We start from the raw sequence: 12,666 nt of genomic DNA on the forward strand, positions 1-12,666 counted from the left end.
ATATCGGTATCTGCTTAAATGATCCTGATATTTGCCGATACCAGGGGGAGGGGACAGTCCGCCTTGGGTGCCCCTCACATTGTAGATGGGGCGGCTCGGACTCAGCACATGCTCTCTTCTCTTTCTGACAGATCCTCTCTCTAACTCTCGCTCATCAAATTGTTGCAGAGAGTTACCGCGGCAATGCTCTGCGCTACATACTAGGTTTGCAAGTGTTGGAAAGAGTACCTTTTGGAAAGAGAGCGTGTGCTGTCACGGCCAACGCCCTCTACAATATGACTTGCACTCAGGGCGAGCCGCCCATTTAACCCTCTCCCCCTTGGAGCGGACCTGCCAACTTTACATCAATAAAACATTGCTACCCCTCACTGTACCACCTGGCGGCCAGCGCACACGCAACCACTGATCCACCAGGGAGTGTAATGCCCCCCTCCTTGGCCACAGGTAAAAGGCAGGGAGGGGGGAAGAATACCGGTTATTGGACAAAAATAGATAAACCAAAAGAAAACCTGCATTGTGTGTGTATTTTTTAAGGTTTGACTCTTAAAGCAACTATGATCCCCTCTCCCTCCCCCTCTTCACAAAAGAATAACAAAAGAGAACTGTCTATGAAGTGTTTCGAGGGATCCAATGTAGACATCAGCAAGGGACAGATACAGGCAAGTATAAACTACCATCCGATGCACCCCTGGGCTATCACACTGCAAGTAGAGCAGTCACCATCTGAGGTCCTTGTAAAATATGCAAATACCCCAGAAAGTGACAGCCGCATTAACGGTAGAGCAGCACCATGGGACTCCTGTCACCATAACCACTACACGACGCCAGTTATGGTGCTTAGAGTGCCCCATTAAAGGACCTCTATAGTGCCAGGAAAACACTAATTTTCCTGGCACTATAGTGCCCTGAGGGTGCCCCCACCCTCAGGGTCCCATTCCCGCTAGTTTTCAAGTACGTCCTGGGGATGTTACCTTAGCCCAACATCCAGGGGTTGTTACTATTACCCAATTTAATGGTACTCATGTGTTGCATGTTCTCCTTACCTTTGCCAGACAGTTTAAAACTTCATTAAAGTATTTTGTAACTGTGTGCAGTGTTCCCCCTTACAGTAGAAGTGCAAATGCACTGGTAGTTGAGTATTACTTTCAGCCAAAGTACTTGAAATTGTTCCTAGTGAAGAATCGGTAATGTAAACATTTTAGAGCATCTAATCTGCAAGAGGATAAGGGTTGTGTTGAGGTCATTGTGGCTGTATGTCATTTAACAGCCACTGCTTTAAAATAAAATAAAGGATTTCCTTCATGAAGAAATGATCTGGTATTTATTAAATACCATAGTAATAACTACATCAAAGGGATATGCTGATGTTATCTCTGAAGCACACAATATTTCTCTATTGTTCATCAGGTAATAGAAGCCTCAGCAAGCTAAAAGTAAGATGTCAGTGATAACAGGTTTATTACTGAGATCGACTGCATTGTGATTGAACAGGAAACAGTGGGGGCAGAATGCTTTTGTGTTTTGTGTATGCGGAGACATCCCTAAGTAAAAGTCCTGCTTTTTCCACATTACTGAACAGAATAGGATACATAGCAGGGAGGAGGTTTATGTAATGCTAAAGGTATGAGGGGGAGAGGTTCATATTTTTTTTTTCTTCCTCTTAGGAGCCAGTTTGTTTAACCCCTTAAGGACCAAACTTCTGAAATAAAAGGGAATCATGACATGTCACACATGTCATGTGTCCTTAAGGGGTTAAACGAATGTTATGTTCCCCTTGATAACCTCTGTTTTCAACCCACACTTTAACCCCCGAACTGTCCAGGATTTAGGGATTACCCTGCTGTAATCCCTAAATCCTGGACTGGTAGGTGGTCCTTGAGGACTGGGTTGAGAACCCCTGGTATAGATAGAAAAATATTGTCATTAATTCACACATGATAGTTCTCTTCTGTAAAATGTAAGACTACATTTGGTTAGGTTTTGAAATCTAAACCATTTGCAGGTAGAATCACCAATTGTACATTTGCAAATGACAAATGCACTCAAGGCTATACTTTGTTCTTACCCAAAGGAGTTTGGCTCTTCAGCACCAGTAATTTGCCTGTAATTATTTAAAGGATCATTAAAGTCACCCAGACCGCTTAATCTCGATGCAGTAGTTCTGATCGCCAACAGAAGAAATAAAAATCACCAGGCAGTCCAAGTGTTCAAGCTACAGAAAGATTAAAGGACCACTATAGGCACCCAGACCCCTTCAGCTCAATGAAGTGGTCTGGGTGCCAGGTCCATCTGGGGTTAACCCTGCAGCTGGAAACATAGCAGTTTCAGAGAAACTGCTATGTTTACACTAGGGTTAATCCAGCCTCTAGTGGCTGTGTCATTGACAGCTACTAGAGGAGCTTCTTACTGTGATTTTCAGAAATGCTTTCCTATGGGCTGATTGAATGCGCGCATGGCTCTTGCTGCGGATGACGTCGGCAGGAGGAGGAGAGTCCACAGCGCCGAGGGAGCCCTTTCCTCCCCCAGAGCCCGGCGGGAGTGGGACCCAGAGGGTGGGGGGACCCAAAGACCCTATAGAGCCAGGAAAATTTGATCGAAGTGGCAAAGCAGCAAGCTTGACAAAGACCTCTTAGCAGGCCGAAATGTTGCTGCTCTTACACTTTGATCCAATGAATCTGCCTGTGGCTTGAATACTGAGTGCCTGGAGATTTTTTTCAGCGCAGTAGACTGTAGGCTTTCTTTAGCATAACTACGTTATAGATTTGCTAGCTGCTGGACTAGCAAAGTATGTAAATAACATTTGTCTCATGTGCGTGAAAATATAGCTTTTAAGGGGTACAATAGGCACCCAGACCACTTCAGCTCATTGAAGTGGTCTCGGTGCACTGACCCAGGTCCATTAACAATGTAAAGGTAATTTTGCAGTTTTTAAGAAACTGCAATAATTACTTTTCATTGATAACTCCACCTTTGGTGGTGGCCTACCAGACAGCCACTAGAGGGACTTTTGGTCGCCTAACGGGCGCTGGACATCCTCACACTATGCATAGCGTAAGGAAGTCCAACGCCAGGAGAATAAAAGCATCCCGCCCAGCGTTACCGGAAACCCCATAGCAAAGCAGTGAATAATGCGTTCAGTAATAAGGCGGACTTGAGCCAGCGCCGTGGGTTATCCGTGCTGGACCCAGGTAAGTGACAGAAGTGGTGTTTAACCCCTTTAGCACCATGGGGGTATGGGGGCAGGATCTGTGAGGGAAGGGGAAGCTAGTGCCAGGAAAACAAGTTTGTTTTCCTGGCTTCTGTAAAAGACCTTTTTCTAGGTTAAACACACTGGCTGTCTTCCTGACGGCTACTAGCGGAGCTTCTTCTACGAAGGCTGAATGAAACTGTTATGTGACTAAATGCAGCTCAGAGGAAAACAATTAATTTAATGGTTTTTTTTATGAAAAGCATTTGATTGGATGCATGTGCTATGCATGCATGGAACATCGGATTTTACCATCACCTAGAGAGCGATGCTTGCTGAAATATTAGCAGCAGGAAGAGAATCTTGTCACTAAAGAAAAGGGTTAGTAACTGTATTTTTATTTTATTTTTTTAAATTCTTTTTTAATAGGATTTTTAATAGGGGGAGGGGAGACACACTCTAATCTAACTGTGGTCTAGTGCACTATAGCATTGGGAATACAGGTTTGTATTTTATGATGCCAGGGATCGCAATTGCAAGAGTTTTTATTTTTTGTTATGTTGACTGTCATTCCTTATCTGATACCTGTGCGACACAAGCAGATTGAGCAGCACGTTCTACAAATTAATTATACAGCGCCAACATATTCCGCAGTGCTGTACAATATTTAAATACAAACTATTTTAACAAAGCATGTTTGATATACAGGAACAGTAGGTGAAGAGGGCCCTGCCCAACTGAGCTTACTGTCAGTTTATTTTTGTAGTCCTTTAAACCAGCTGCTATTTGTGCATTTATCCATAGCAGGAATCCCCTTTAAATAGTATTCCTCATAAATAGCAGCTGGCTCAGCTCATGCCTTATATGGAAATATGTAGTTGATCCTCAACATTGTATTCTTTTGGAAGAATCATGGAAAATCTGGAAATAGCCAGTTATCTCTAAGGGGTATAAAATAATCTACATGTGGGATAGTCTGTTGGTTACAGGGGAGATTCCCCTCATTATTGAAGTAGAGTTCCTTAGCGTGAGCACTGCATTCCTGGTACTGTTCTGGTCCTGCCTGAAAGTTAATACAAAGTAATCTTACTTGCGGTTGAGTAGAGATTTTTGGAATGTGTGTGTTAGGGTGGTTGTTTGTGTATAGTGCAGGAAGGTAGTGACCTACATGACTGACACAATTTATCAAAAAGTCAGCCTTTGTCTAATGGTTAGTATTGACATCCCATATAAACTACATGGCACTGGTGTTGTGTCATTGTTCCCTGTAGGGATTAGTTTCAAGAACACGTAAATATACAAAACTTTCAGTGACAGACTTATCCAAAGGTCAGGAAAAATTATTATCCAGTATTAAAAATAACTGAGGCATGTGAAGAACTGCTCCCTTGCGTATACAAAACACACGTTTATAAAGGATTAGAAATCTATCCATCCAAAGTGACATGATGTACGTTCAACATTAATGCTAGTCTGTTCCAAAGGCAGAAAGTTGGTTTATGAAGGTGCTTTTTTAATCTGAGACTGCTTGGATATATCATACTGGGAGGTTAATGCAAAATTATTTTATATTTTGTCTATGTACGTGTTTGTAATCTCACACCTTAAATGATCAACTTAAATATCAGGGAGTAAATACTTTATTTTATTTTTTTGTCAAGTAACAAAATTCAAACTTAACATTTCTGTTTTGAAAGTTTTTTTTACTTTACCCCATTTTGTAATCACTTTTGCACATTAGTGTGTATGTAAGTTTGTCAGGGTTACTCACTAAAGTGTGAGTTCAAACTCAATTTCCAATTTGTTTAATGCAGCCAAACATTAACAATTCTCTGTCAGCATAGCTTTCAGTTTGGTTACTCTGACCTGAAATCTGAAAATCACCTTGAATTCTCACGTCACGAAATAAGTGTGTGTGTGTGTATTATGTTCAGCAAATAATAAAATATATATATATATATATACAAGCAAAGGAATGGCACTCAAAGGACTTTTAGCAAAAATAATATAAATACAGTAAACCACTACATTTATTAGGTTGACAATTCAATTCAAAACCCATACTGCCATAGAACCCCAGACGTGAACACCACCTGCTGTGAAGAAACTTTTGTTTTACAGTGTTGACCTGAGGTGATAATAAAAGAAAAGATAAAATAATCAAACAATGTTTGCAATTAGCCTGAAATGTTGCTGACAATTCTGCTATAATAGGTGATCTGAGCACTGGTTCTAGAGCATAGTTTTGTGTTTGTTTCTGAATCAGAATCGTGTTTGTTTATTTGTGCTTGCTAAAACTTCAGATGTTCTGAAGAAAATTGATTTGTATAAACAGAAATGGTAAACAATTCTAGTATTTTATTTTTTGCGAAAGCCTTTTGAGTGCTGTTTCTTCACGTGCGTGTATGTGTGTGCATCTCTCTATATATAGCTAACCATCTATCTATATCGATCTCCACGTCCTGCACTGCGGAAGCCAAATAATTTCAATGCCCCGTCCTTATCAGCAAAAATAACAGAAAAGACAGCAAGCACTTCTGGGATGTGTTTTTTTAAAAAATGGTCAAAGTTTGTTATATATGCAAAAAAACTTTTAAATATTAGAAAAAAATGTGTACTTATACCTTGCAATAAGCCATTTTTTTGGCGTGTGTGCCAAAAACTGGCCTTCTGTGTGCCTGCCTGAGCGGCGGCGTGCTCTCCAGCTTGTAGCCATAGCAACTAACATGCTGGGATATGGTAAAAATATTATAGAGGCTCAATTGTCTAGAGAAAAGAGTCCTGTGTCCAGAATATGTTAAAACAACAAAGCACTAGAACTAGACGATGCAACCAAATGGATATATAGTTTGTAACAATGCAGTGTAACCAACGCAAAAGAGGCTATCTCTAGAATATTCACTATGTAGTAAAATGTATTTATATAATAGTACTTATTATTGACATCCCAAGCCAATGCAGGCCTGTATCTGAATATGAACAAGCCCCAGTAATGTTCAAGACAATTACTCAATGCTGCTATTAAAGGATCACTATTGGCACCCAGACCACTTTAGCTCAGTGAAGTGGTCTGGGTGCCAGGTCCCTCTTGTTTGAACCCTGCAGCTCAAAAAACATAGCAGTTTCAGAGAAACTGCTATGTTTCATTGAGGGTTAATCCAGCCTCTAGTGGCTGTCTCACATGTTACTTATATGTTTACGGAACCTGCACGTTCCACAGTTTTACTTCTAATTGACGCAGACCTGGAAGTCCCGCACTACACTGATATGCGAATCTCTTTACAAAGTTAATGAATGGACTCTCCTTTCTAAATAAAAAGATATTAAACAAAAAAAATTCAAGCCCCTTCCCCCCTCTGCACTGATTGCCTTCATACCTCGCTCAATGTCACTGATGGGGCAACGCTGATGTTGGTGCTACTAGTTAATGGGAGGTACATGGTTATAAAAAAAAAAAAACACAGTATAATGTACACTATTATAGTGGAGAGTCATACTAAAAGCTTTCAAAGAAGGCTATTAAAGGGACTCTATAGTCACCATATAAAAGCAAGAAAGACAGGTCCCCCAGCCTTCCTTCTTGCTTTTATATGAACTTTCATTCATTAAAAAAAAAAAAATCGGTGTTTTTATATTAAAAACTTACCTCCGTTCCAGCGCCGAGCTCCCCGCTAGGCCGCGCCCCCTTTTTCGTCAAAATGACGAAATCGCGGGGCCCAATGGGACGGCTTCGCGCTGGACCAATCGCGTTCTTCATAGAGCGGCATTGAATGCCGCCCTATGAAGAACCTGAGCGCTTTACCGCGCATGTGCGCGGAATGCGCGTTCGCGAGCTGAGCTGTCTGACTGACAGCTCAGCTCGCTTTCTAAAATTATCAATAATAATTTAGGGCCCCCACCCGCCCTGTGCGGCGGGTGGGGGCCCTAAAATTATAAATGGGGGGGGACCTACTGTCCCCCCCCCGGCCCCCACCCCTGTGCGGCGGGTGGGGGCCCTAAAATTATCAATGAGGGGGGGACCTACTGTCCCCCCCCGGCCCCCACCCCTGTGCGGCGGGTGGGGGCCCTAAAATTATCAATGAGGGGGGGGACCTACTGTCCCCCCCCCGGCCCCCACCCCTGTGCGGCGGGTGGGGGCCCTAAAATTATCAATGAGGGGGGGGACCTACTGTCCCCCCCCCGGCCCCCACCCCTGAGCGGCGGGTGGGGGCCCTACAATTATCAATAAGGGGGGGGACCTACTGCCCCCCCCCCGGCCCCCACCCCTGAGCGGCGGGTGGGGGCCCTAAAATGATCAGTAAGGGGGGGGGACCTACTGTCCCCCCCCGGCCCCCACCCCTGTGCGGCGGGTGGGGGCCCTAAAATGATCAATAAGGGGGGGGACCTACTGTCCCCCCCCCCGGCCCCCACCCCTGAGCGGCGGGTGGGGGCCCTAAAATGATCAATAGGGGGGGGACCTACTGTCCCCCCCCCCGGCCCCCACCCCTGAGCGGCGGGTGGGGGCCCTAAAATGATCAATAAGGGGGGGGACCTACTGTCCCCCCCCGGCCCCCACCCCTGAGCGGCGGGTGGGGGCCCTAAAATTATCAATAAGGGGGGGGGACCTATTGTCCCCCCCCGGCCCCCACCCCTGAGCGGTGGGTGGGGGCCCTAAATACAAAGGGGGGGGGACCCTAGTTAACCCTCCCCCCCCCCAAAAAAAATATCTCCCTACCTACCCCCCTCACCCTAAAAATAATGAGGGGGGACCATTAACTAAAAACCTGTAAAAAAATGAGATAAAATCAACTTACCATTCGATGTTTTCTTTCTTCTAAAATCTTCTTTCTTCAGCCCCAAAAAAGGCCAAATAAAAATCCATAATAACCGACGCAATTAAAAAAAAAAAAAAAAAAACCCGAGCGCAAAAAAAAATAATCCATCTTCACCCATGGAGGGCTCCGCGCAGACTGAGCTCCGCAGGGCGGGGGAAGGCTTATAAAGCCTTGCCCCGCCCTGCAATTATGCTAAGAACACTCTGATTGGTGGGTTTAAGCCAATCAGAGTGCTCTTTGTCATTTTACAAGCGTGGGAAAGTTCTTTGGAATTTTCCCACGCTTGTAAAATGACACAGAGCACTGTGATTGGATGGATTTCAAGCCATCCAATCACAGTGCTCTGTGTCATTTTACAAGCGTGGGAAAGTTCTTTGGAATTTTCCCACGCTTGTAAAATGACACAGAGCAATGTGATTGGATGGCTTGAAATCCATCCAATCACAGTGCTCTGTGTCATTTTACAAGCGTGGGAAAATTCCAAAGAACTTTCCCACGCTTGTAAAATGACAAAGAGCACTGTGATTGGATGGATTTCAAGCCATCCAATCACATTGCTCTGTGTCATTTTAAAAGCGTGGGAAAATTCCAAAGAACTTTCCCACGCTTGTAAAATGACAAAGAGCACTCTGATTGGCTTAAACCCACCAATCAGAGTGTTCTTAGCCTAATTGCAGGGCGGGGCAAGGCTTTATAAGCCTTCCCCCGCCCTGCGGAGCTCAGTCTGCGCGGAGCCCTCCATGGGTGAAGATGGATTATTTTTTTTGCGCTCGGGTTTTTTTTTTTTTTTTTTTATTGCGTCGGTTATTATGGATTTTTATTTGGCCTTTTTTGGGGCTGAAGAAAGAAGATTTTAGAAGAAAGAAAACATCAAATGGTAAGTTGATTTTATCTCATTTTTTTACAGGTTTTTAGTTAATGGTCCCCCCTCATTATTTTTAGGGTGAGGGGGGTAGGTAGGGAGATAAGTTTTTTTTTTTTGTGGGGGGGGGGGGGGGGGGTTAACTAGGGTCCCCACCCCCTTTGTATTTAGGGCCCCCACCCGCCGCACAGGGGTGGGGGCCGGGGGGGGACAGTAGGTCCCCCCCCTATTGTGAATTTTAGGGCCCCCACCCACCGCTCAGGGGTGGGGGCCGGGGGGGGGGGCAGTAGGTCCCCCCCCTTATTGTGAATTTTAGGGCCCCCACCCGCCGCACAGGGGTGGGGGCCGGGGGGGGACAGTAGGTCCCCCCCTTATTGTGAATTTTAGGGCCCCCACCCGCCGCACAGGGGTGGGGGCCGGGGGGGGACAGTAGGTCCCCCCCTATTGTGAATTTTAGGGCCCCCACCCACCGCTCAGGGGTGGGGGCCGGGGGGGGGGCAGTAGGTCCCCCCCCTTATTGTGAATTTTAGGGCCCCCACCCGCCGCACAGGGGTGGGGGCCGGGGGGGGACAGTAGGTCCCCCCCTTATTGTGAATTTTAGGGCCCCCACCCGCCGCACAGGGGTGGGGGCCGGGGGGGGGGCAGTATGTCCCCCCCTTATTTTTTATTTTAAGGCCCCCACCCACCGCACAGGGGTGGGGGCCGGGGGGGGGACAATAGGTCCCCCCTTATTGATAATTTTAGTGCCCCCACCGGCCGCACAGGGGTGGGGGCCGGGGGGGCAGTATGTGCCACCCTTATTTTTAGGGCCCCCACTCACCGCTCAGGGGTGGGGGCCGGGGGGGGGGGGGAGGAGAGTAGGTCCGTCCCCCCCCCCCCCCCCCCTTCAACCACTATTGTGGCCAGACAGCATCCCTGTGGGTTCGGGCTTCAGCTGTCAGCTGAAGCCACGCCCACAGCAGTGCTGACAGGCTGTCAGCACACAAAGCGCGTTCACAGTGCTTTGTGTGCTGATAGCCCGTCTGATGCATTCACCCAGAATGCATCGGACGAGAGGCCTTTTTAGGGCCTCTGAACTCGGAAGTCCCTCTGGTGGCCGTCTGATTGACTGCAACAAGAGGTGTTCCAAGCTTCCAATGTAAACACTGCATTTTCTCAGAAAATACAGTGCTTACAAGAAAAAGGCTCCGGGTAGCTGTAGCACTCACCTAAACAACCTCATTAAGCTGAAGTTGTTCAGGTGACTATAGTGTCCCTTTAAGTCGACAATAGTGCCGACGTTTAGTTAACCCCTTAAGGACACATGACGTGTGTGACACGTCATGATTCCCTTTTATTCCAGAAGTTTGGTCCTTAAGGGGTTAAAGGTCTTTGTGGTCTGCAAGGTTTTCTATATATGTAATATAAAATGTGTTGGACAATAATGGCTACAATGCTGTGCCAATCAAATTATTTTGTTGCAGCAACCATATATTAGAATATACTCTCTGCTTCGTAGCAACCAACATTAGATTGCTAGCATACAGTTTTGTGCATCAAATGTTACCTCCGGAACTAGGAAGAGCTAAACATGTTAAAGCAATTGAATGGCATCGTTAGTGGCAGGTCTAAAGATTATAAAATAGTCTCCACATAACCATATTGTTGTTTTTCAGGTTATGACTTTGCAGCAGTTCTGGAGTGGTTTGCTGAGCGGGTAGATCGTATTATTCTACTCTTTGATGCACACAAGTTGGACATTTCTGATGAATTTTCCGATGTCATCAAAGCACTGAAGAATCATGAAGACAAAATTCGTGTGGTACTCAACAAAGCAGACCAGATTGAGACCCAGCAACTAATGAGGGTGTATGGGGCCCTTATGTGGTCTCTTGGCAAGATTATTAACACACCTGAAGTGGTTCGGGTATACATTGGTTCATTTTGGTCACACCCTCTGCTTATCCCTGACAATCGCAAACTGTTTGAAGCAGAGGAGCAGGACCTATTCAAGGATATCCAGTCACTACCCAGAAATGCTGCTGTACGCAAGCTGAATGACCTCATAAAGAGAGCTAGATTAGCCAAGGTAAAATTACTTCATATATTTATTTTCTATTATATAGAATTCTGTTGCATATAATTTATAAACATCATAATTCACATCATCAGATGTACTTGCACTACCAAAACCCATTCCCTCTTAACAGTTAGTGTTCATTTAGTGGACTTTGTTTTGCATGGAAAACAGACAAAAGACGACTCTCCTTAGCCTCCATTCCATGTGTTCATTTAAAGGGACAGTCTAGTCACCCAGACTACTTCATCTCAGAGTTGAGCAGCACCAAGGAAGCCATAACGCTGGTAAAAGGTCTCATTATCTGGGTGCCTCAGTTTTTGTTCTCTTCTGTCCATGCTATCTGTAGTTTGCCCATCTGTGAAATGCTTTTGACTTATAGATTGTGGATACATTATCTTGGCCACTGAAACGGAACCTTTCCAAACTCTGCCGATTGCATAAGGTTTCCAAAGATAACAATCTACAAAAAAAGAAAAAAAATAGCCTGATGCTAGAGAGTCAGATAGCTATGGTATGCCGAGAAATATATCTCTCTACATCTCCCATATGCCTACTTCTCCTTAAGATTACACTTGGCAGTAAAAACTATTTTCACATATGTACTGGTGGATTTTTAATTATTGCAAGTGATGTAAGTATGCACTTTCATTTTAATAAAATAACAAATATATAATGCAAATATAATGACACCCATAAAGCACTTTAGCTTGATTTTTGTAAGAACTGCAGCAGTTGCAAGGTATTTTAAGATATACCCCATGAAAAATGCATGTATGTATTCATCGAGGGTATATGTTCTAAACAGTGATTTTTATTTTCTTCATAATTTTGTCTGTGAAGTGGTCTTTAATGTTCTCTTGTCATAGGCCAACATGCCAAATTTTCACACTTCTATATCAATTGTCACCCTTTAAGGTCCATGCCTATATCATAAGTGCTTTAAAAAAAGAAATGCCAAATGTATTTGGAAAGGATAACAAGAAGAAAGAACTAATTAACAATCTGGGAGAAATCTACCTGAAGGTTGAGAAAGAGCATCAAATCTCCCCTGGAGACTTCCCCAGCATCAAGAAAATGCAGGTATGCAACACTACTGTAAAGTTCTGCTATTAAAACACATTATATGCTATTATCCACTTCTAGCCAGTATGGCAGTGACTACTGCCATCTACAGTTATATCTACAAGATATTCCCTCCTAGTTAATGTAATAGATCAAATGGTTGTTGTTTTTTTATGTTTTTGGAGGATTTTTCCTTCACCCAAAAGTGAATTTGTTTAAAAAAAAAATTGGTGCGGTGAAGAACCTTAAAGATTTTATAATGCACTATTTGTGTGTGTTTGTGTACATGTACATGGTTTCTAGTTGTGGAACCTTTTGAATCACAACTCAATGCCATATTTTTTAAAACTGTGCTCCATCGTTAAGGGTGCTGACATAAATGTACACTGAAGTCTGAAACATGACGCCTGTCTGCACTTTTTTGCAGATTTTAGAAACATAATTTCTAGGGATTTTATATTTTGATGATTTTAGAAACATAAGTTCTAGGGATTGTTTTGCTCAAGCAGACGTGTTCTAGTGTCCTACTATGTAGGTGATGCACAACAGTAAATTGTGAATTTGCATAAACCAGTGGGGTTTTTACTATGTTTGATCTTGCAGTTCTAGGAACTGCTAAAATACTTTTAGCTATCTAGCCATTCACATAAATTATAAAAAATCTCAGTAAAATCACTTTAGC

At 44.0% G+C, this 12,666-nt stretch overlaps 1 protein-coding gene across 1 annotated transcript in view; it reads left to right on the plus strand.

Annotated features, from left to right (window-relative positions):
• Positions 1-12,666, plus strand: part of LOC134579547 (EH domain-containing protein 1) — a 43,796-nt gene that overhangs the window by 28,967 nt on the left and 2,163 nt on the right. The window contains exons 3-4 of the mRNA XM_063438876.1: positions 10,519-10,931; positions 11,838-12,002. Coding sequence (XP_063294946.1) covers positions 10,519-10,931; positions 11,838-12,002 — 578 coding nt within the window. The remainder of the gene's footprint in view (positions 1-10,518; positions 10,932-11,837; positions 12,003-12,666) is intronic.

Source organism: Pelobates fuscus, chromosome 12 (genome assembly GCF_036172605.1).
Source record: "Pelobates fuscus isolate aPelFus1 chromosome 12, aPelFus1.pri, whole genome shotgun sequence".
NCBI lineage: Eukaryota > Metazoa > Chordata > Amphibia > Anura > Pelobatidae > Pelobates > Pelobates fuscus.